Source organism: Pimephales promelas, chromosome 8 (assembly GCF_988280905.1).
Source record: "Pimephales promelas chromosome 8, fPimPro1.hap1.1, whole genome shotgun sequence".
Taxonomy (NCBI): Eukaryota; Metazoa; Chordata; class Actinopteri; order Cypriniformes; family Leuciscidae; genus Pimephales; species Pimephales promelas.
This window is the reverse complement of record NC_142776.1, coordinates 5,029,699-5,055,837: the sequence shown is the minus strand read 5'-3', so window position 1 is coordinate 5,055,837 and position 26,139 is coordinate 5,029,699. Positions and strand designations below refer to the sequence as shown.

The window sequence follows — 26,139 nt, the reverse complement described above, 5'->3', positions numbered from 1 at the left end:
AATGACAAAAGTTTTTCTTTTGTCAAATCAACTTAAATAATTTATGTAGTTCAGCTAACATAATATTTTGAGTTTCTGATGATTAAATCAATCTCCTTTATTGTATTAACTCAATTTTTCCCTTTCAATGAACTTAAAATTTCATTGAAAAAAGTTAAACCAACAATATATTTTTTTTACAGTGTAGTAGTACTTTATTGGAATCCCTTTTGCATATGGTTAGGGATTTGAAGTGCATAAATTTTTTCAAGTAATCGGACCGTTTCCACGAAAGGAGGGAACTGAAACTTATGGCATATCAGAGACATTTTGCAAGTGCTTCTTGTAATTTTAGAAGCAGGTCACAGTGTCTGGATCCACCTGGATTAGTTTGTTGATCGATCTTTTGACTGTGACAAAGATAACATTTACATTCCATATCATGTTAGTCAAGTACACAATGTTCAGACTTCTCAGAGTTTATTGAACCTTGAGAAAGAGAGAATACCATTTTTCAGGATTTTATGATGAATAATAAGTAAAAAAAAGAACAGCATTTAAAATAGAAATCTTTTGTAACAATAAACGCGTCCAAACATTTAGGGACAGTAATGTTTTTCTTTCTTTTTTTTAAAGTAGCCTAATGAATACTTTTAGGATGGATGTGTTAAATTTGTTAAAAAGTGATGGTCTAGATTTAAATTGAAAATATTTATACACTGTAAAAAATATTTTCAAGATTAGTTATCACAACATATTTTCTTTTGTCAAATCAACTTTATAATAATTTATTTAGTTGACATAACTTATTATTTTGAGTTTCTGATGGTTAAATTAATCTACTTCATTGTATTATATCACTTTTTCAAGTTCGATGAACTTAAAATTTTAAGGCAACCAGGTTACTTACTTTTTTAAGTTAAACCATCAATGTTTTTTTTACAGACTGAATAATTGCTGTTCTTTTGAACTTTTTAATAATAAATGAATCCTGAAAACAGTATCAGAGGTTTCATAAGAATACTGCACCACAACCGTTTCTAACATTGCACTAACAATCAAATCATCATTTAGAATGATTTCTGAAGGATGTGACACTGAAGACTAGAGTAGGCTAATGGCTGTTGAAAATTCAGGTTTGTATCACAGGAATAAACTATATATTTTAAAGTATATTAAAATAGAAAACCAGTAATTGTATTTCTATTTCAAAATATAGTTTTTTTTTTCTGTATGACTTTTGATCAACTATATGCAGTCTTGATGAGGATTAGAGTCTTCTTTCAAGAACATTTAAAATAGTAATGTTTCTTTTTGTGAGCTGTTTGAAGTGCATCACTCGGCCATTTTCCACATACTTTGTTCAGGAAGAGAAAGTATGGGCGCGGCTAAATCCCGCCCACTTTCACTGCTCACCCAATCAAATACCAGGAATGCGCATACACTTCCCCTAATTAAGAGCGTAGTGTAGCAAGTATGGAGGTGTTTGGGTGTCCCCGAACCGCCCCTTTTCACCGTTCAGCCAATAAAAGAGTTAACCGAATTTACATGCACTTCCCCTAACTAAGCGTCTCTAGTCTAGATTAGTCAAACATTTTGCACCGTTTCTGCGGTTTAGGCCCGCCGGCTGGTGTGTTGAAGTTTTGAAAAGTAATTTTCTCATATCAAAAGGACTCGTTTTGAATACGTTACTTTTATTTAGCGGTGTAAAATTATTGTTAACAATGGATGATCAAATAAGCTCCACAACACCTTCATTTGGCTTTCAGCATGAAGAAGAAGAACACCGAGCTGACAAACACGTGAACTCTCCGCTGGATGAAGCGACTGATTTCTCGCTTAGAGAGGCGACGGCGGATGTTCCTGAGGTGGATGATGATATTTTAGATCTGGCAGGAGGAGCGCAAGATGCGCTCGAGAGGCACAGGTCCACACTGCCACGTAACGAAAAGCCACTGCTGGACTTCTCAGACCCAGAACCAGAACCACCATCCACCTCTAAACCAGAACCAGAAGCTGCCAAGCCAGCTCTGATCGGTGCGTTTGGAGATCCAACAACAAAACCGACAAAATCAGAAGGAAAAGAAGAGAAAACAACAGTCACATCGTCTAAATCTTCGTGTTCGTGTAAGTACATCATCAACGTTATGCTTTTGAAACTTATTATTCGGATTTGATTTTCAATCAGGGATCTTGGGTTATTATCACCACCACTACCGAATATAACATGTTATCAGTATAAACTTTTAAGCCAAGTTATCCACCCAACATGTAACACCAGTATGACGTCAGATCCGTTTAAATAATTAACGTTACATGTATTAATCAAGAAAGACTTAAGTGACTTGACCTATTTTGTCAATTGCACTAACACAGTTTGGTGTTTTAATTAAACGTAAGTCTCCTATTTATATTGATATGGGATAGATTTAGAACGGATGCGAACGGATTACAATTTGTTCTGTTATAAAAATATACCTTATCTAATGTGATTCATATTAAATAAGCGTTTTACCCACTTTACTGCGTGCGTGTGAACTGAATTATGATAAGATGATCATTGAGAAATTGTCAAATGTTTCAACGTCATCTTGATTGTCTATACTGCCATCGTGTGGAATATTTGTGCAAGCAATTTCGTCAGTCGATCTATTTATTAAATTAAAATGTGTTCAAATTAAGTTGTATGTAATGTAAAAGTCCGAATTAAATGTTGTTTTTAACCTAGGATCAAATTATTAATGTTCACATAGCCTATATCTATTGTAAACAACAGACTGAACACAAGTCACGTAGTTCCGGTGACCGAGTTTACTCAGAAAAGCTCAATGACCCATGGCCACAACGGGCTTCATAAACCTTATACATCACTGCTTCAATGAAAGCCTGTCATAAACGTTACAATCTAAAGGGCAGACTGTGTTCGAATAACAATCTGTTACCCAAGGCAGAAAAAGTTACTATTTTGATACAAATTAGTGTCATGACTAAACCAAGACTCTTAATTTTCATTTGGGCCCAAACCAGATTATTGCACACACCAGCTTCATAATGTTATTGCATCCAGGTCATTTATGAAAAGCTGCCTTTTCCAGTTTTGTATTATTACATATTTTTTCTCTTAAGTTTGATCCAGATAAATATTGTGTTTCACATGCTAATAAATAACTTTGTGCCATCTCAAACTGTAAATGTTGGGACAAATGGTCTTCCATGTCATGAAACTAAAAGGTTTATCATTAATATTTGGAATTAGCTCTTTTTTCTGTGTTTTCTATCGTCATCTTAAGTTATTTGCCTTTGTCACTTTTTTTCTTTTTTAAACGATTTGGTTTTGGTTTTTATTTAACCCTACAAAGTATTTTGCTAAATATATGCACTATATTAAATATTCATTATATATTTATCTAACCTGTTCTTCAATATTTAATGTAAGTTTGAATAAATCCATCAGGAAAACAAGTATTCATGAAAACCACCACCATTTTAAAAATTTTACTTAAAAAAATGGATTAGTAAAACATTGTCATTTAAAAAAATTAAATGTTATTATTGTAATAAAAACTCTTGGAATTCTAATGTTTTTATTCAAATCCATTGTCTATCTCAAAAAAATAAAAATAATAATAATTGCTCAAATTAACATGTGTATTGTACCAGATATGAACATGAATCTATCGCATCATGAAATGTCAATGCCCAGTCTTCTCCTAAATCTAAATGTTTCTGCTAAAAACCGAGGCACTGGGGACAAGTCAAAAAATGACATCTGAAACCCTAACTGCATCATCTTAAAAAAAAAAAAAAATGTGGATGTCATTTTTGTAATTCTAGTACATACGTGAAGCCAAATGACGGCCATTTAGTGTGATCCAGCTGATGCTGTGCTGAAACCTCATGTTACTAGTACACCGCGTTCAACACGTTTGAATGTGGTCAGCTGACCTCAGCAGTGCTGGCCTTTGCAGAACGTGATCTGCTAGGAGAGCCGTAGCGTCTCTCTCTACCCTTCAGTCCTGTCCTGCCCCAGCCAGAGGCTCGTACCTCCTTCCTCACCCCCCGACCACCTCTTCTGCAGACTCTTGACTGGAATGTATAACTGATGTACGCCAATTCAGATAACACGACTTCTATGACAACCTCTGGGATGGAGATAAAGAACTGGAAAGAACAGGGTATATGCTTGTTTTGCCCTAATCGGCCTGGAAATGAACTAAAATGATGATTTTTCTGCTTGCCTTGTCCACGTATGTTATTGGGTAAAGCTTTGAGCGAGTTTTGCTTGGTTTTGTGGTCTTGCTCGCAAAGGTTCTTGTGGGAGAGAATGTTCTAGTTGCCCTGAGTAAATGGTCTGGGACGTCTTGATTACAAAGCATATTGCAACGGCAAGCGTTTAACTCTCTGCCAGAGAATGCTGTTGGCAAACTGCCTGTTTGCCGCTCAAAATGTTGAACTGACTGCATATTCTGAATTCAGTGCTTTTCGATTAGTCTAAAAAGATACAATGTGCCATTTCCCACAACATGAGTAGTCAATTAATTCATTTTATTTATAATTTCTGTGTGTTTTGGCATCATTTGTCATCGCGTTCTAGCTGTTCTCAGATGTTCAGGAGGCCCTTCATTGCTATTTAAATTGTTTATGCTAGTTGGCACTGATTGTGACAATGAAATCAAGCTGGGGACATGTAATGAAGACTGACGTCTGATGTAAACTTCTGTGAACCCTTGTTTAATGTTGGCTTATGGATTTGTTTCCTGGATGGATACATTGTGTCTGACATCAGGGCCTGTGAAATATGGTGAGGGGATAAGATTTGCTCAGAGATTTGTCATTCTGTCGTGACATTGTACATTCGGTTTCAGAAACACATTATAGTTCGTTTCAAGTAAAAATGACAACAATACCGGTTATATATCACTGGTTCTTGACCATTTATTCTTCTAGATATTTCTGACATTTAATGAACATGTAACGCACTAGTACTACTGTTCAAAAGTTTTGTGTCGGAGAGATGTATATAAACTTTTAGCAAGAGCACATTAATGATCAAAGGTGACCGTAAAGACATTTATGATGTTACAAAAGATTTATATTTATTTCAAATAAATCCGGTCTAATCATTCAAGAAAAACAGGGATAAAAAAGTAACCCGATTTCTACAATTTTCTCAACTGTTTTCAACATTTGATAATGTTTCTTGAGCAGCAAATCTGCATATTAGAATGATTTCTGAAAAATCACGTGACACTGAAGATCAGCGTAATGATGCTGAAAATTCACCACAGGAATAATTTGATTTGAAGATGTTTTCAAATAGAAATGTTCATTCATTTAAATAATTTTTATTTCACAATATTACAGTTTAAAAATTTTTGATTAAATAAATGCAGCCAAAATTTGTTTACAAATTTTACCAACCCCAGACTTTTAAAATGTAATGTTGTATATGGAATTTATCTACCAACGAACGCTCTCTAGCAATCCTTATAAGTGTTGGACAATTAAAAGAAATATTAGTAAAAAAGTAAATAAGATTTTTATTTATTATTATTATTTTTTTAATAGTGAACTTTTGAGGTCGACTTTGTCAAACATTTTTGTTTCTGCTTCTCTGATAAATTCACATATAAATATATTTTTTATTTATTTATTTTACATTTATTTGGGCCAGCACTGCGAATGACTCGGATTAAGCGGATTTTTATGTACTGGATTACCGAGGGACCCACTGAGGGACTTTTGTTTTTAAAAAAATCATCTCATTCAACCGGAAGTCTCATTTGTCATTGAAGTCGCGTGCTTCTCGTGTGTTCTTGGTTCTTGGCCCAGGCTGTCTGATCGCAGATGAGCGAGATGGATTCCAAACAAGGTTAGTTAGTGAGTTAGACCTTTAAACGGCCTGTAAATTCGTCCCCCCTCCACGTGCCACTGTTTGATTTATGTGTAACTTGGTTAAATTGCAAAGCGTCTTTAGAAGCACTGTCGATATTCAGAATGAAATCATGAGGATAAAATGCAGGTTTTATTCCGGGGGGTTTAGATAAGGCCGCTCGACTTGTCGTATTTTGACGGGTTAATTATTATAATAATAACAATATACATTAATATTCATGAGCAGATATGCATACATTTTTGAGCTTCCAAAATGTGGCACATTAATACTTTGCGAAATGTTCAGTTTCGATAAGCTTATGCAACGGTCTGCTGGCAAGAGTACAAGAGGAAGGGCAGCATGTTCTGCTGAACGAACCAAAGTGCTTTTCAGTTATTGATTAAAAACACTGGCTTTTTGTGTGGATGGTGTTTATCTTTTAGAGAAGATAGCGCGTGCATGCAGACTTGTCATGAACTCTGATCAGATATGTTGGCACGTAAGTTAGTAGACTAACGTTAGGTTTAATTATTGAAGGGTCATTGACCGACTGTGAGGTTTCTGTCCTATTTTTATCCTCTAGCACGAACAGACTAGGTTTGCTGTAAAGTCCGAATTGAACATGATCACACCACGAAACATGCCATGCTGTCCTTGATGAATGCCTGCCTTATTTTGATGTTCAGTGTGGTCACAAGTCATTTGTATGTTCATTATATTCATTGTATTATATTCATTTGTAAAATCATCTGTGAATCCATAATCCATAGCAGTTTAACCATTTAATTATCCTCTTTCCTGTTCAACTTATTAACTAGAATAAAAATCTTAAACACTGACCATGTTTACATAAATTACATAATTTCAAAATAAAGGTATAGCCTAATGTTAATTTATATTTGGTCATTTTGATATCAACGTTGTCTGATTTGACAATCAATTGAAGTAATTGGCTTTTTTTATTACAGGTCAAAAGTATTTAAAGTAATTATTTATGCATATCGTTGAGAATGTTTTATTATTAACACCCCTTATCAGATTTTAATTGGTTGGTAACACTTTACAAAAAGTTTCAGCTTGTTCACGTTTAACTACATTAGTTATCATGAATCAATGATTAACAAAGATCAAGAAATGCTTAGCAATGTTCTTTTTTTTTTGTTGTTGTTCATTTCAATGTTTACCCTTTTATTTAAATCAAAAGTTGTATCTGTTAAAATTATTGATAACACTTTTCGATAAGATTTCATTAGGTATAACTGCATGGACTAAAAATGAACAAGACTTCAACCGCATTTATTAATGTATCTTAATGTATTAGTAAATGTTGAAAATTTATTTTTTTTCAACTAATGTTAACGAAGATTAATAAATACTATAACACACATATTGCTAATTTTCAGTTAATGTTAGTTAAAAATTAATCAATGGTAACAAATGTGACCTTATTGTAAAGTGTAACCAGAGCTAACATGAACTAACAATAAACAGTTGTATTTTAATTTACTAACATTAGGTCAGTCAATATTATAATGTATGTCTCATTGTTTAATGCTTTCACTAATGTGTACCAAAGATGCCTTGTAAACCCATTTGTTTTTTGTTCTACGTAGTAATTTAACTCCTTAATTCTTGCTGATAATGCTTTTGCAATAATCAAAAACATTAAGGTCATGAGATGAGTATTTCTTGCTGGGTTAACTTTTTTTTTTAAATTGTTAATTGCTTTTAAAAGTGTTCATACATTTTTGTATTAATAATCTACTCACCCTCATGTCATCCAAACCCATAAGACTTTCATTCATCTTCAGAACAGAAATGAAGTCACATATGTCCCTCCATTGACAGCTACGCAACTACCACTTCACTTCAATACTCCAAAACATTCATAAAGGGATTGTAAAACTCATCCAAGTCCATAATGTCTGAAGAGACAAGATTGCTTTATACGATGAACAGATTAAATTTTGGCTTTTGTAGTTGCGTAGCTGTCAATAGAGGGACGGAAATCTCTCCGATTTCATTAAAAAGGTCTTCATTTCTGTTCCGAAGGTGAATAAAAAAGTCTTGCAGGTTTGAAACGACATGAGGGTGAGTAATTTAATTAATGACAAAATTTTAATATTTGGGTGTCTATCCCTGTAATCACACAAGTTTGGTCCTCTGTCTGTGTCGAGGGTTGCCGTAACTCTTGTTTCTGCCCGGCAGTGGTGGACCTGCTGTACTGGCGAGATCTGCAGAGGACGGGGGTGGTGTTTGGAGCCAGTCTGCTCCTGCTGCTGTCCCTCAGCGTCTGCAGTATTATCAGCGTTCTCTCCTACGTGGCCCTCGCCCTGCTGTCCGTCACCATCTCCTTCAGGATATACAAAGGCATTTTACAGGCTGTTCAGAAGTCTGAGGATGGACACCCCTTCAAGTGAGGAACGCACACAGTTGTTGCATGCATTTTTCTACTCCATGGTTTTGTTCACTTTGCGTCGCCTGAGTGTAAAACGTTTAGGATAATCCTGCTTTGGTCAGTTTGTGTTCTAGTTTATGTAAGGAGGTAGATCTGTGGAGCTTAGCTTCTGGGCTTACTGGAGGTGTTGCACGTTGTTGGCTTTGACTGTCTGCCAAACTTAAGCCCTCTACTTTGAAATGGGTGTGGACCAGCAAAAATGTAGTTAAACAAAGTTTCTTCAAGTTGTTTTGGAAGTGAAATGGTTGCTAGATATGTGTTTTTAGATGCTTAATTTATCAAACTGCATGACTCAAACAAACCATATTATAGATGCGTTTAAGTTAATGATCTGTAAGACTGGTGCTTTATAAGTGCTGTTCATTGAATGCCAGTAAATGTTTTGACATTTGGGTATAAAGTGTTTTAATTCTACAATATATGCTGCCCTCTTAGAGTTGAACGCTGGCTATTGCAGTTGAATTTTCTTATTTAAAGTTACGCGTGTAAACAATTCCTGTGGAAACTAAATTAGTTGGTGCTATTTGTGCATTCACACGTTTGAACTTTGGCGTCAATTCGCGTCGCGTTAACCAATCGGGAGCCTAGCTGCTGTCACGTGGTGAAGAATCTGTATGCTTCAATAAATTATTTTGTAATGTGACTAAATGCCTGGTGTGGTTCTAATGCACAACAAAGCAAATATTTTATCACATAAAACTTGATTTCAATATATGATACATTCATTTTGTATTGAATGCTATTTATTCCATATCTATTATATGAAATATTATTATAATGTAACAAACAACGTACTATAGTGCATAAGTTCGTGCCTGGACAGTGTTGTGTGAGAGAGAAAAAAAAATCACAGGACAGATTAATCACTTTTGGAGGCTGGCTCCATTCATCATCAAAACAAAAATAAATGACAGATTAGGTGGATGAGGGCGGGGGTGATCCTCGCTCGCTCCAATGCGGCGATATACACACACTATATACACACACGTGCACACAGAGTAGTCAAGATTTGAAGTAGATCAAAAAAGTTCATAAAAATTGTCCCAAGGCAAGAACGGTATTCAAAATGAATGTATAACCTTGATGAAAGGTTTATTTGTGAAATTGTGTGTGTGTGTGTATATATATATATATATATATATTAGGGGTGGAGCCGAATCCGAATACGGTATTCGGAAAGGCACAAATAATGTGTTTTTTACGAATACTTATTCCGAACAAATACTTAAAAATATATTTGTATTCGGGAACAAGAAATACTTTATATCAAAAAGCTGCGTTCCTCCGCAGTGCGCGGAGGTGACTGACACAGGCTGCTCCACACAGCAACAGAGAGGGCTCGGCTGAGCGAAAAAATCACTTAACTGCATCACTATTTTTGTTGAATAGTTGTTTGTACCTTAACTAGGTTCCGGAGGCAGTTTATAACTTTCGGGAAGCGGAGTTTGATCGGGAGTATATTCCATTATTGACGTCTGTAGACGGGTGCTCTCATTTTCGCTCCGTTTACGTAGCTCTGTTAGCTCAGTAACGGTAATTATTTGTTTCTTATATGGCTTGGTTGAATTCTAATGTAGAATGCGGTCTGTTATTATAACAGGCCGCTGCTTATAAGTATAACACACCGTTGCCATGAAAAACAGAGCGTTGCCATGGATTCTAAACGTAGAGACAGAACGGACTATTTTTCTTCTTTAGCGGAGGCGATACAATCGTTTTTTAAATCCACAAACTCCTTTTTATATCCATATTTTGAGTCAAATTATTGATTTATTTGGTAGGTAGCCATATAATAAGCGGGGTAATGTAGAGCGAGGCAGCGAATACAAACCCTTCAGGCTTCGCGTCGGGCTCATAACCTCCTCACTATAAATTATCCCTAAACTTATTCGGTCTACTCAGCGTCCTCCACCGTGGTGTTGGGGTTCATAATGTTCACAATTGTATTTTATTAGTTGTTGGTTTAACCATGGTTCATGAGGTAATGGATGACTGCTATTTTCTTTTCAATGACTTTTCTTGTTACATGTTCATTGCTGGATTTATAGAAAAACATCAACCAATATTGCATATACATAATTATTATAATGGATATAATTAAAGAATCCATACACTATAAAGTATTTTTAAAGATTTTTATGCCTATTTTGAATTTTACTCGAATACAAATACAAATACTTTTCCTCCCTGAACAAATACAAATACAGATACAAATACCGGCTGCTTTGCACACCCCTAATATATATATATATACATGATGTAATCTTTACGTGAAGTGTCAAGTTTCAAAAGGTGATTTACTCCATTTATCACCATAGAAAACACGCATTGTTCCAATCCAAACTAGAAACTTGTATCCCATTACTTCCGTGATTTAATATGAAATATTGCAGCATAGAAATACTGAACACAGATTTGTATGTTCCTCCGTGAAAATACTTTTCAAAAGCTTAGACAGCTGATTTTTTTTAGATTTAAAAAAAAAATAAGATTGCATGGGTGTTTGGATCAAGATTAATCATGCAAGTCTACCTGTAAGTAGACTAAAAACTAATTTGATGGTGAACTAAAAAGGGCCATTAAAAAATGATGTCCTGATCATTTGTTTTATCTTGATATTTCAATGTCTTGCTTGCTCACTGGGTTCACTAACGGTAAACCTTCTGTCTCCTGTACAGGATGTATCTGGATAAGGATATCGCAATCCCTACAGAGATGGTTCATAAGTACAGTGACACAGTTCTGGTGCACATCAACACTGTTGTTAAAGAGCTGCGACGACTCTTCCTGGTGGAGGATCTGGTGGACTCGCTCAAGGTTTGTTCTAGAGGACCGGAGGAAATGAAATCCTGATCGTTCTCTCTCAAGCTTATGCTCTTTTATTTGATTTGTTGCTCTCAGGGTGAAGACTGGGAAATAAGTCTTGTTGTCTTAATGTTTTTCATGAGGTGGGTCAACAATAATGCCCTTTTAAACTGTAGAGTTAATGCTTAATTTATCTGGGGAAAAAATCTTTATCAAATTAAGCTAGAATTTGGACTTCAGTGTCAAAAAAGAAAAAGATAAAACAGTTCTACTTGTGTACGTTTTAATTGAAATATTGAATCCTCACATTTATATTCTAGTCTGGCCAATATTTTGAAATAATTCAGCTTGTTTGTCCATTTCAAAACATGCTTAATTCAATGCACACTTCAAGACTATTTATTAAGTATGTCAACGATTAAACAATGATCGATTAATTGTCGATAATACATTTATTCGATAAAACTGCTCAACCGCGAAACATGTTTGCCCCATGAGTCCCACTGAATGACACACCGGAGTTGTTTGGGACTATTTTACACCTTCATTATGACTAAGTTTGTGTGTGCATTCGTAGCCTTTTGTTTTGTGCAAATGTTAGTTGTTATAGTTTTTGTGTTCGCCTATCTATATCTGATTTCTCATATTGGATGCATTTGGTTAAGAATTGACGTGATCTTCAGCTCAAACGGCAATGCACGACTTATGACGACTATTGGGACTGTCATATTACACAAGATTATAAAGAGAACAATATTGCAATAAAACATTGAATTATTTGTGTTTAGATGCCGTGTCGCGTTGTTCCAGGAAGAGCACGTCCACCACAACATGAGTCATTGTGAATGGCACGTAACTTAGTTTAAGTTCACTTGTGCATTCACGTCATTTTGAGCAGAGATGATTTTGTAATATTATGTTTATTTTGTATATATCTGACTAATGTCAAATCGGATGCGTTTCTTTGAGTTAATAAAATAAACACTAACAAAGTGCTCAACGGTTATTCCTTCAGCACGCGCTGCTCAAGCAGATTGCATGACTATTAATAACGATGGTTTATGTGGGACTGTCATGTTACATAACATGAGAACACCATTTTATTAAATGGTTGTGAATTCATTGGGTTTAGTTGCGTTGTTTTAAATGGTAATATTTCCTTTATAACTGTATTCTTCATTCCCCTCATACATTGAATAAGAGACATGGCCTCATTTGTTTTTGGTCGAGAGGGTTGGTGGTCGTGTCTGGGGTGTTTGCTCAGTTTTTGCAGGAGAGGGTCGTGAACGGCTCCACAAAGCAGCCTTTGTTGATCAGGCTGAGGGGATTTGGACTGGGCTCTGATGGGATAGAAATGGTGCCAAAAGATCTCTCTCGCTCAATTGTTTTTATTAGGGATGGGGGGGTTAAAGAATCAGCTGTGATGTAGCATTGAGGAATGCCAGTCTTTAGTCATGTGACGCTCTTTTAGAAGGCTGTCACATGACCAGGTTATCTGCAGGGCTGAATGATCTTGAGTGAATAGCTGAACTACACTTTCCAGCTCACTCTACGTTGTTGCTCTGATGCCCGCGTTGCCATGTTGAGGGCATTCTAGTTCTCATGAGTGGGCCATTGAAAAAGAACTATGCGCTAATGCATTTTGTGTGTTTGGTTTTGTGGCATATGGAGTTCAGTGATGCACCAAAATGTCTTATACCACAAATTGATTATACTATGATATAATTGTTATATTACACATGTAAACATTTAAAAAAAAAAAAAAGGTTTTGAAATCTATAAAAAAGTGATTGTAAATTATTAAAATAAAAAATAAATGACGCACGGAAATACATTCTAGGCTGTAACTGAAATTGAGGATGCTGAGTTTAATTTTTTTTTTTAATATTAGATTTTTACATTAATTTTGTCAATGAACTAAAAACTGACATTTTTAATTTTCAGAAAATCAAACTAAAGTTTATTTTCACATCATTTATTGCATATAAGGAAGTTTAAAAAAAAAGAATTGTTTGTACTCAAATTATAGCCATCATTTAAATGTTTGAATAAATTGGTCTTTAATTTCTTGGTAAAATATAAACATTTAAAAAAATGAAGACATTGCTAACAGGTTAAATAAATATAAAATATAATATGTAATACAGCGCATTTTTAGCAAAATACTGCTCTCGAGAAAAGCTGTTTTTTTGATGTTTTTCTGTGGTTAAAAACACTGATTGAGAGATAAGTTGTTTGGCCGTATGTCCACCGTATGTTTAAATGGGAGCGCCACGTTTTTTAAACGGCATGTGTAACGAGGAGCTGAGGGTTTTTTTTTTTGTTTTTTTAACTTTGGATAAAACGCAGCGCTTATCACTGTCACTTTTTACCCACCTGTCCAATCACAGTGGAGGAGGGGCGGGACTAAACCACACTGACCAACTGTCACAACATTCTTTCAGTACATCTACATCAACCAACAGAGCTGACCTAACAAAATGGATACTTTTTTAGTATGAAACTATTTATCTGCGAAATCAGTAACTAGTAAACTGTGCTGCGGTTATTCTGTATCATAGCAACGAAACGTCTCAACGGAAAAAAACGCTGCGCTGCCAAAACGCTCTCAAGTGCCCAAAGCACGGTGTCTTCAGCAGAGCGCCTAGCATTTTCAGGTGGCTCAAAACGCTTTGGTGGACACACGGCCTTAGGGATGTGAATTTCTGCCAAAAATGCCTTTTGAAAATCGAGGAGCAAAAGTCGATTATCGTAAAAAAAAAAAAAAAACTAAAAAAAACGCAAACTCACAATGACAGAAAGGGAGGCCAAAGGTCAATTTCATCTTTAGTGATTTGTCATCAAACAAACTTTTTATTAATTGAACAAGTAGCATGTTTTCGTCTACAATGGTAGCTTATTTAACGTAGCCTATAAATTAGTAAAAAAAAAAATGGATAATCATACTTGTAGTAGTGCTATCGTCGCGTAACAATCTGTTTGGTGAATTAAAGTGCTTCTTCAGATTCAGTGCATCCAGGAAACTGAACAGATCATTCAAACTGATTTGCGAACCAATTTAGAGAAGTCTTTGAAGAGAATCGACTCAAAAGAGTGATTCATTTGTAATTTGAGCGTCGCTCATGCCCATAAAAAGATACAGTGCGCTTTGAATAAACTATGCATTTAACATGTATTTCATTAAAATAAAGTAACGAGAGGAACGTCGCCCAACGTAACAAAGTAAATGTAGCCTACTTTGTTACTATAGATGGTTACTACCACAGACAGGAATTTCGATATTCGAAAAAGCAATTTTATGATCGAATTTCAAACGCAATTCGAAGATCGCGACTCATCCTTATTAGTTGTACTTGTAATTACATTGGGTTGTTTTTCACAGAACCAGGATATGCAGTTTTTGTCATTTCCGCTATATACAAGCAAAGACGCTCAGAACTGTCCTGTTGCTACTCTTGAACAAACGGCAAGAACAAAAAATGGAACATGCTGTACATCTTCACTATTTTTCGTGTAGTGTTATTTTGCTTCACGTCAGTTATCAAGAGACCTCCACTCTTGTATTCAGTGTTCGTGCGTTTTGGATGCAGAGCAATGAAGGGAGGGGTGTGTTTGTTTAGTTTGATTTCAAATATCGACAGGGTTTCTCAGAAATCACTCACTTCACCTTTAAACGTTGGGCCAAAATCGTTGACCGAAACAATTTTGCTTAACTGAAAATTGCTTTTTCGGCGCATCCCTAATCAAAACTTTGAAAATATTAATGTTACTTTTACTTTCATAAACCATTTATACATTATAGACGCACAACGTTAATTTTCAGAACTAGGTTTATAATAGAACTTGGACTCTGGTCTACTAAATCCTGGGATAAGCGCTTCGTCAAATAATCTTGCGTCAAAATGTCTGACATTAAGGAGTCGCCCTGTTCTAAGCAAAGTTTATGGCGTAATGGAAAAGCAGCACGAACATTAATGTTAAATCAGCACCTCATGGCTTTTCTTGGCGCTGCATTGGCTCGCGTCTCAAACGCAGTGGAGGGAAGCGTCCGTGTATGGAGATTTACTGCCCTGTGAAGAGGGTGCTGGTTATGGGCTATGGGTCGAGTTACAGCCAGACCCCTCTGCCCTTTCAGAGCTCTGGACTCGGAGGTCTTCTGCAGCATTCAGTCTCTCTGTGGTCAGACGGCTATATTGAGTGACGTGTCCAGTTACGAGCAACCATTTGTGTGCCGGTGGCTTTTGAACATGTTCTGCCATTTGTTGGGTCAGCTTGCAAAAAAAAGTGTCTGCATGCCTTTAATTCTATTTTAGTTCAAGTGAAATGCGTTTATGATGTTAATTTATGAAAATGGTTGGGTATTAGGATTTACGTGAAAAGTTGACCCAAACATAATTGTCATTTTACAAGTCTGTTAAAATGGTAATGGTGAAATATTAAAATTTAGAAACTTTTAAAAGCCAAATATTTAAAAATTCTATTTATTTCATGTAATGCAAAGCTGAATTTTCAGCACCATTACGCCAGTCTTCAGTGTCACATGATTCATCACGTGATTTGCTGCTTAAGAAACATTTCTTTTCAGTTTTGGAAAGTATGGAAATCATGCTTTTTTTATTTATTTGGTGAATAGAAAGCATCAAATAAATTCTTTTTTTTTTTTTTTTTTTTTTTTTACATGTTTTGAACCGTGGAAAAGTGCCACTTTTGATCCATGCACCAACTTTTAAACATTAGTAATACTTGTTCAAAACTGAGTCTGCAGGTTTGTTTTTTTTTCTGTGAAAGAAATGAATACTATGTGCTCTCCTTAACATGTAAAATGAGTAATCTCATTGTGTTTGTGTGATGCCTGATGCCAAAGACACTATTTTGAACTACAAGTTTATATATTTTTGGCTCTGGGTAGAGGTTTGAGTTGATAAGAGTTTGAATGTACTTTGTAGACATTCTGAAACGTTATTTCAAAAGATGAAGGAAGCTTGCTTTTTTTTCTTATATAAGCTTAAGTGTGTGACTAAACGGTTTCCTCTGGTTGTATGTTGACGTGATTTTTCTCTTCTCAGTTTGCAGTTCTCATGTGGATCCTGACCTATGTTGGTGCCTTGTTCAATGGTCTCACCATTCTTATTTTGGGTATGTCTATTTTGGGAATATAGTCTTATTTTTAAATTGATGCATTGTCGTTTTTTTCCTGTCAGTTGTCACCTGTCAGAATATGGCATTGTTCAAGATGTGTTCTTTCTTCAGGTCTCATAGGAGCTTTCAGTTGGCCAGTGGTTTATGAAAAGCATCAGGTACGTCTATTTGGCTTGCGTTTGCAATGATGACTTCCGTCTGAGTCCGCTGTCGTGGTACAAGTGTTTATTGGAGTCTTCAGTGTCAAAGGCATGATAAATCTATAATGTTTACCTGAATGCAAAATTATTCTTCCTTATTCCTAATACAGGCACAAATTGACCATTACTACGGACTGGTGAACAAGCAAATCAAAGATGTTGTGGGAAAGTAAGTCTGTTTACATGGTGAAATATGCAACTGGTGATTTCCTCAATGAACCAGACAAAATAGTGCAGTTGTAGACTAAATAGTTATTGTAATGTCATTGTTTCCATATATTTATATGTATGCGTGTATAAATTTAGAGGTTTTAATGGTAAAAAATAATATAAAGGTTTCCATGGAAACACGCTCAATAACTTTTCTCTTCTTCTTTTTTTTTTTTCATGGTTTAGCTACACTTTAATAGGCCTGACCATATAAATCTATAAATGTTCAGAAGGGAGCAAATGGCTTTGGCATTGCTGTCATTTCATTTTTATTTCATTCTAAGAACTGACACCTGTGGCTTTTTAATGGACTCAATATATTGGTACTACTAAAAATAAACCCCTCGAATTCAGCAGATCCACGCATTGTAATTTTGTTTGTCCATTTAAGACCATTCAAAAAATGTTTTATAATATTGTAGAGACTATATGGATCTAACAAACGTTTGTGCAATATCCATACACATGTATATTTATATATGTATGCATTTATATTAGGGCTGTGCAAAAATTAATTACGATTAATCGCATCCAAAATAAAAGTCTGTGTTTACATAATATATTTGTGTGTGCTGTATATAATTATTTTTTTATATATAAATACCTATTCATGCATGTATATATTTAAGAATTATTTGCACTTAAATTCTGTGTGTGTGTATATATATATATATATATATATATATATATATATATATAAATACATAATCTATATTTATATAAATATTTTATATATGAATAACACATTTTCTTAAATGTAAACATGCATGTGTGCATTTATATATATACAAAATAATTATATACAGCGCACGGAAATATATTATGTAAACACAGACTTTTATTTTGGATGTGATTTAATTGCAGTTAATTTTTGCACAGCCCTAATTTATATGTATTTTTAAGTGTATATATCAATCCAACTTTTCTTAGTTGTGATTTGACAGCTATATAAATAGACATACACACACACACACACACACGTACGTCTCTGTGTACATAATTTAGTTGTTTTTTTTTTACAGTGTGACTTGACTTCTTGTTTTATTAATTTAGTTTAAACGCATGCTTTTCATGTTCCTCATGTGCTGTAGTAATATTCTTTTGTTCATGCCATTAACAGGCTCCAGGCCAAGATTCCCGGAGCGAAGCCAAAGACGGAGTGAAGAAAGTTAGATCATTAATTCGGTGCACGAGAAGTGATGTTGGAACAAGACGGACAGAATCGTGTTTGGTTTGGAAAAAGGCCTTAGACGATGCAATGTAAACTTTATCCCTCTCCCACAGTGTTTGAAATGTTAGCGTAACTGAGAATGAATCCTTTTTAAACCTCCTATGAGTTTCTCTCACAAGCAGAGTCGTCACTGTCTTTCAGAGTAGAGCTAGTTGTCCATGTTTAAACGCAGCTACGTAACACCATTACCGAATGTAGTCCGAGGAACTCCATGTCAGCGAAGGCAGGAATCGGTGAGGTTTTTTCATTTACTATTAAGTCAGTGAAGCGTTCACCTTGTTTGAAGGCCATTTTGATTCATTTCAGTATGAATTGTTTTTGGTTATGAAGTTCCTTCACAAGTCTTGATTTTAGCTATTTTCTTTTTTTTTTTTTCCTATTTTGTTTGTACTTGGCGTGATAGAACACAGTATTGTTGTGGTGTAACTGTGTTAAAGTTGATGCAATTAAATCGTGTTAGAGGTGAAGAGGCTTCTAGTCTTCTGTAGCAGAGTTTAAGAGCAGTTTTATTTCACACTTGTCTACAAAGGGATCTGTTACGGCGTATTGCACCCAACTATTCATTGTTTTTAGCCGTTAAGTGAAAAAAAGAAAGAAGAAAAAGGTGAACCAGAACGTATGCTGTCGGCCTATCACCTTCCTGTCATGTCAAAAATCATCTTGTTTGCAGAATTTGCCGTCTCCATCGTGGATCGAATACCTGAAGCGGCTCACGCTCTTAAACTTGCAAACATCAAGCGCTGTTTCTTCATGCAGGTCATTTGTAAAAGATTTCAGTTTTGATAAAAATATGCTGAGGACTGTCTGGAATGCATTGTGAAAAATAAACCAATAAAGTATCAAAGCTTGTAGACGAACTATTTGCTTTTGTTTCTGAGATTTACAATGCTTGTCTTTGACGCCATCCAGTGGTGCTGTAAGGAAGTGTGGACTTTTTTTTTTCCTCTTTTTTTTTCTGACATTAACAAGAATGTTGATTAAATATCAATAATAAACCGATTAAAATTATGTTTAAAGGAAACAGGACCTTTTTTAACCCTCATAATAAAGTGCAACAGTCGGTTTCTGCAAGTAAAAAAAGTAAATGTAACGTTCGGGTTTTACGATACAAAAAAATTATATCTCCTCTAAAAATAAAAATTATGCGGTTAAATTGGTACTCAGTGATGTATGTGTTATGCTGCTATTCATAAATTTGGGCCTGTTTTTAAAAGAAAAAAATGTTTTTGAAATAAATTGTTTACAAAGGCTACATGCATCTAATCAAAATTTCAAAATCGTTAACTAGTGTGATATAACAAAATTAGTTTTTAAAGCGTTCTTTTTAAAATGAAAAATTTCTAAATGTAATTTGTTCCTGCGATAAAGCTAAATGTCCAGTCTTCTGTGTCGCATGATCCTTCAGAAATCATTCTGATGATTTGCTGCTCAAGAAATATTAGTGATTATCAATGTAAAAAAAAATAATAATAATTATAACGCTTTATATTTGTGAAACCTACATTTATTACTGTGCTTATGTTACGCTGTGGTGCTCATAAAAAATAATAATAATTAATAAATAAATAAAATAAACATGAATCCCATATTTAATACCTGACAAAATGTTAAACAGCGAGATATAACCACTGTGACAACCAGTTTGAGCACTGATAAACAGCAAAGCCTTTTGTGTCTGTAAATAATCCCCATTTTCTAACTCTAAAAACTGGTCATTCATGCTCATTTAAACTGCTTCTAACTCACTCTGATCAGTTTTTCTCTGGCCCTCCCGCTTCCATCACCGTGAGTGTGGCTACTGGAGACTCGAGAGAAAGAGTGATAAAGTGTTGTCGGTGTTGTGCAGCGATTCATTTGAATGAAGATTAGGTCATTCTGTTGTGCTGGAAAGATCATTAGGGACAGGTGCGCGTGCAGCCAAACAGATTACCAGACTGCCTTTCTGAAATGAACTTTCTATTGATTGCCGTTTTTTTTTAGGGAGGAGGAGAGGAGAGGTAAGCCTTGTTTTTCTCTCGTCTCAGCTGAGCACAGATGCTTCCGTGCTGGCAAGATAATTTGCTGCATGGAGGGCCGCTTTCCTCTCACCGGCACACGCCTCGTGCCTGCTCTTCATTCCATTCGCATTACGATTGCTATTTACTCAGGGATAAATTAGAAAGTTACATCAAATGAAAAATACCAGGGGGGCTAAAGGAGAACATTCGGCACTAATATTAATGCGACATAATCTTGTATTCTGGATTTTCTGGTGTGTTTTTTTATGACCTGAGGCAAGAATTAATGGAAATAAAGCAATGTGCTGTCAAAGTTGGTTTTTGACAGGAGAATTGTCAAAATGATGGTGAATAATTCTTCCATAGTGCTTTTCTAAATACACAACCTTACCGACCCCTTGTATGTGGCCCTGTCAGAGCTGGTTAGTGTCTCAACAAATATGATCAGACGAATACAGACAGCAGCCAACTCACCCCGCATTCCCCCAAAAACATTCTCACTCTACACTCTCTCCGTGTGTGATTTCAATGCCATTTTTACAGAGTCACTGAATATTTTACAGTAGAGTCACGCAACTTAATAATTCTTCTAATAACAGTGTTTGCATAAATGTGTCCAAAACTGCCGTAAAATTGAATTGATTTGTGTCACAGGCTTCAGAAACCACTAGGGCCCGCAGATTTTAACACTTCTTTTGGTCTTGGCTCACACTTGTAAAAAGGTTCCTTCACGTAACAAGCCCAGAACAGAAACATCACATTACTGCTCTCTGGATGTGTGGGCTTCAGACGAGCGCGGAGAGAGAGGAGTAGATTAACGCCGTGCATTTGGAGTGGAAATTGGGTTCTTTTAATTTCCCTGCGACAATGCTGACAGATAATTGAAAATGACGTTAAGGTAATAGACTCACACACACTTTCTGTCATGTTGAACCTCAGCTCTCAGGAAAAAGGTATGTGACTTATTTATTTTTTAAGAAATAGCAGCCTGCTAGCATACTAATTATTTCTTCAATAGACCATTTTGCGAGATGTAAACAACACTGGTCCAGATCACTTCCTGTTTCACTTTTTGAACTCTACATAAACGTTAGAATAAAGTTTCTATGCAATGTTTACAACTTGCATAGGGTTGGGTATCGAGAATCGAGTATCGATTGGAACCGAGACTAACTTTTAGTTTTTCCCGGAATCGTTCAAAAGTTAAAAAATTTCGATTCCTAGTTTCGATATTCACAGTCCGCCGAGCGGAAGAAGAAACCGCTGAACAACACCAACAAAGAAGCGTCTACCGGAAGTGTTGGCATAACCGCGCGAGTCGAACATGAGTAGCTCACGTCGGCGGTCCAAAGTGTGGCTTCACTTTTCTAAAAATAACGAAATCTCGGCAAAATGCAAAATTTGTGACAGAAGGATTTGTGACAGGAGCATTTCCTTCAGAAAGGCCGTTGGTTAGCAAGGTTAGCTAAACTTTTTTGACCCTGCCTCTTAAAAGAATCGGAATCGAGAATCGTTAGGAACCGGAATCGAAACAAGGAATCGGAATCAGAATCGTTCAAATTCAAACGATACCCAACCCTCTTGCAAGCCTAGGCTATAGCACACTTACGTCTGCAAGATGTCTGTTAAAGATCACTTCATCTGGAAAGCATCTGCTGTTTATTAATAGACATCTTTAAGATGCCAGTTTAACATACATTCTAAATCATTACATCTTCTTCTAAACGTCTATTTCTGACAGGAAACGTCCTATAGACATATGGCAGATGAACAAACACTCTAAAAATACGTCTTCCAGATGTAAACACACACATTAATACACGTCTCTGTGATGTACGTGCTATATCACAGTGTTTTACAGTACAGACATTTTTCTGTGCATGGAGTATTGAGGTGACTTAGTCAAGAAATCAAGATGGCTGGTTGGCATGGTCCAGTTAGATTCTGCTCTGGGTAGATGTTTCTCCATCGATAGCTATTGAAAAGCAACCCTGATCACATGGCATTTACAGCCCAAGAACAGTTTCACCGGTTTTCGCCAGCAGAGAGATAAATGCTAATAAGATAGGCTAGCTCGAGATATATTCCCTTGAACCTACTTCATATGTGCATAATTCGGTTCATAATTCACAGAATATTGTGAAGGGTAAAGTGACTGAATGTCAGTGGGCCTATATGGTGCAATAATTACTGTTCATATGAATTGCTCTGGAGGTAGGCATATGCAAATGTCTTAACCACTTAAAATCCAAACGAGCCTTTTTTGGAGCTTGATTAAATAATTGTGTTGTTTATAATGAGGAGGGCACTTCAAGCTATGAAACTTGCAGGCTGTTTTAATGGGACAAAGACTTTGTATGTCAAAAGATCAAGGCAAATTTGATTTCTCATATCATGACCCCTTTTACACCATTTGCTTTAATACGTTTTTTTTCAAATTTTCCCTGAAGATAATATTTACAATGATTGGATACTTTATACAACACTGGTTATATCCTTCTGATTATGTGTTTACCTGTAGTGCATGCAGTATATACTGTATCTGTCTTTAAATCCAGGGCTGTAATCTCATTCCTGCTAACCTTTCACAGATGCTGTCTGGATGTGTGCAGATTCTCATATGTGAATATTACCCCCTTCACCTCTGCCACGGGGTGTTAACTATTCTGCGATTCCAAACACCTGCACTGACAGACATCAAACCTTACCAAGCCTTTTCTGTTCACATGAGCTAAGTGTGCATTGGAATAAATAAAAGTTATATTGTCACATTAATTATTTAACCAAGTGATCGGTTTTCTTAACGCATCAACAAAACTTTCAGTAACATTTATTTATGTATTTATATTAAAGGTATCAGCGATTGTGTGTAATGTCACTTCTGAAGCGAGATCCCAAACAAACCGTTAGCTCGCCCCTTCCTCCCGTTTCGTGCATCATGAAAAACTCCCACATTAAATCCCTACAATCTGATATTCGCTAGAGCTATCCAAATTTAGTTGAGCTTCACTCATATTTTTAAAAGAATTATATTTTCACACACAGTTCAAATACAAAAAAGTCAGCCCTAGAAGTTGATCATCTGTCCAGAAGAAACGGCGTCCGATTTAAAAATGTTCAATTCTCTCCACCGTTCAAAAGCCTTTCCAATTATTATTCGTTTCTTTGACGGAAAAGGACGGTATTCGCCCTAAAACTTCCTGCTCTTCTTGGGGATTGCCTCTTCCATGTTAAATGTATCTGGTCCCGTGATAGCATAGAGTTGATAGATGCTTTCTTATTCTTCAGCTCCGACTTTGCGTGCAGGCGCCGTGCACGAACGCAAAAACAAACAAATGAACAAACAACGGCCCCTGTCGGTGATTGGTTAAAACACTGTTTATTTTGATTTTTGAGTGGTGGTTGTACCCATTTGATTTTGTGTGCATTTCTCAGAGCCTAGGCTGCTTACAGAGATGCGTTTTTTTGACAGCCTGCCTATGGGGCGGGCAGCTAGCGGATCGTTAGGAAAGATTAGATAAACGTGATCGTTTTAGTTTGGGCCTGAAATTGCTGATACAACCTTTAAAGACATTATATCACAGCCCATTCTCACCCCCAAGGTGTCACCTAACTGCATTTGGACATGCTTCAATATCTGACGCTTTAGGCGCCCTTTAGCGTCAGTTAGATGACGCCCTAGGATCGCGTGTACCCTACCCCCACCCCACACCTAAACCTAACCGCGTCCTCTAACAGACGCTTTCCTTTAGCGTCAGTTAGATGACGCCGTAGGATCGCGTCATGTAAGTGACGCTAAAGGGCGCCTAAAACGTCAAATATTGAAGCATGGTCAAAGGTGACGCCTTGGGGTGAGAATGCGTTGTATATCAGCTAGTCAGGGGGAGCTAGAGCCATCAGAGCCTGCTAAACACCTAGGCCTACTCTTTGCGCCAAATGTATAATATGTTAATTTGAAGCATTTCACAGCTTCTAACTATAATGCTATTTTTTAACACGTAACTTTTCAGCTCCACCTTTTCTTCCCTTTTCATCCATGGACAATTGTTTGTAACTATCTGCTCAGAGAAGTTCAATAGATCAGTCTCTCTCTCTCTGTAAATTTAGCCTGGACCACACCAAACCAACAGTTTTTGTGCGTCGGCCGACTTTTCTCAATGTGTTCCGCACCGTCGGCTGAAATTGGTCCTCGTCGGCTTTTTTTGTCCGATTCGACATGTCGGTGAAAGAGGGAACTCTGATTGGCTGTTCAGTGAACGAGTCAATGCTCTGCACGATAATATTAGCAAAACAGCACAGATAAGATTGTTCTAATGTTATCTTCCCTGAGTGTTCCTTGTCGAGTATTTCAATATTAACATTAGCGGAGTGTAATAAAGAAAGTGTTTAGCAGGATTGATATTCAAGCGGTAAGCACGCACTGCTTTGTTTACGGTTTGTGTATATAGATATAGTTCGGGTAGAATTTGCACGTTGTTATATTTTTTACATTTGCATACAGCCTACGAGGTAGCTACGGCGTGAGTTCGACGCAGAAGTATAAATTGGGCTTAACTTGTCTCTACCTAGCCTGGATGCCAGCCCGAACTCCGCCCACAACATTTTTTGGATGGGAAGTTCGGTCTGGACTCGATCCATTGAGGAGTAATTATGATCGGTTCAGAAATCATCGGGCCAATCAAATTGCCAGGGCGGGCTTTATACAATGATTGACAGGTGGTCTTCAGTAACTTAATCCTCACGTCATCAAAGAGTGCTTGTCAAAGATGACTGCAGCTGGAGAATTGAGATGTATAGATTCCACTGTCGTGTCTTTTGTAAAAAAAAAAAATCGACAGCGCATTCATTTTAATAGACAGAGAACTGCAATCAAGGCATTTGTCGATCGGAAAGATATTTTTGGCGTCCTTCCTACATGATTCGGGAAAACTTATCAGCTGGCTCTGACGGTCATTAAGTAGATGGGACGTAATGAAAAGCTTTTGGTCGTTGTGGTTTCTCCTTTGGTGGCACTCATGGAGAAGTAAGTAAAAGAAGTAACACTCGTTATTTAACTTCTAAAATAAATAAAGTTAGGCTACGTTCTGTATTTGAAAACTGCACTATGCAAAGGAGTTGACTTATGCGTTGCTCTGATTGGTTGGTAGGTCTACCGACTATCCAATTGAGTGCAGAGGTTTTTTTTTTTTTTGTCCTGGTTCGGTTATGACACGCCTCATAATCAAAGCCCAATGGAGGAGTTTCAGACTCATATTCTTTCTTGAATATGAGTATGACGAAGTCAGGCTAGTCTCTACCCATAACTCATCCTTAAAATCAGAAGGTAAATGAATTACGCAACTGTCCAGCAGGTGGCACCATTGGCCGTCTGATTTTGGCTTGGCTCCCTCAGGATTGGACCTCAGGTGATTTCACTTCACCACACCGGGCTAAAGAGAGCCTGTCTGCTTCATCGCTCTGGTCCACCCTGTCATTTCAGATCTGTGCAGTGGTGAGAGGACAGACAAAAGAAAAAGAGAAATACAGTCTGGTACGCTGATGGATTAGAGTATCATTTGTAGTCATTTTACTCTATTTCGATCAGCTAATGGAAAGAGGAATGACTTATTTGAGCTCTGAGTCATTTACAGCTGCCCCTTACAAAAAGTAAACATTGTTTCCACTAAAAGATTATTGCAACAGTTACATGTTTTCAAAATCCAGAATTTTAAACTGGATACCATGGTACCTGTGATGTCACAGTAATGACATTTTACTTGCTTTATTTTATCACATATTTCACCAGCCTGTCTGATGTTTGTTCGCATCTCACTAAATAGTCAATCCCCACAGTGTCCAAGTCATTTTCTAATTTATTAAAAATAGACATGATGTTTTTTCCCCCTTCCATTCATTCGTCTTTTTTTTAGCCTCTCCTTTCTTGGGAAATTAAAATGTGGATCAAAGGTTGACTCTGTAATCCAGGGGAGACTTGTTGAAAGTGTCACTTGGAAGGAGTTAATTAGGAGACCACCTCTGGGGTACAGTTACTAATACCACCCTGCAATGTATTAACATGCAGGAAATTCATCCATACTCTCTTCCCGTCAGATTCCCAATAACAGAGAAGTCTTTTACTGTCTCTGTGCATCACGGGGGTTACATTTATTCTTAAATAGAATTTCAAAACTTGCCTGTAAATATCCAGAAATTACCTAGTGGAAGGTTTGTTTGAGAAAAAGGATATTGAGATGGTAGATTGTCAT

General features: G+C 36.4%; 1 protein-coding gene across 3 annotated transcripts; it reads left to right on the top strand.

Moving 5' to 3' along the window:
- The first annotated feature begins 1,534 nt into the window (after positions 1–1,534).
- rtn4a (reticulon 4a) lies at positions 1,535–18,532 on the top strand. 3 transcript variants are annotated; one of them, XM_039689099.2, is made up of 7 exons: positions 1,535–2,106; positions 8,063–8,270; positions 10,991–11,129; positions 16,184–16,253; positions 16,368–16,414; positions 16,567–16,625; positions 17,787–18,532. In XM_039689099.2, the coding sequence occupies exons 1-7, from the start codon at positions 1,704–1,706 to the stop codon at positions 17,827–17,829; spliced, it is 969 nt and encodes a 322-aa protein (XP_039545033.2). In that variant the 5' UTR covers positions 1,535–1,703; the 3' UTR covers positions 17,830–18,532. The 3 variants fall into 3 exon arrangements, with proteins under 3 accessions (XP_039545033.2, XP_039545034.2, XP_039545035.2); XM_039689100.2 differs by lacking the exon at positions 1,535–2,106 and adding an exon at positions 3,994–4,154; XM_039689101.2 differs by lacking the exon at positions 1,535–2,106 and adding an exon at positions 5,737–5,851.
- Positions 18,533–26,139: the final 7,607 nt, after the last annotated feature.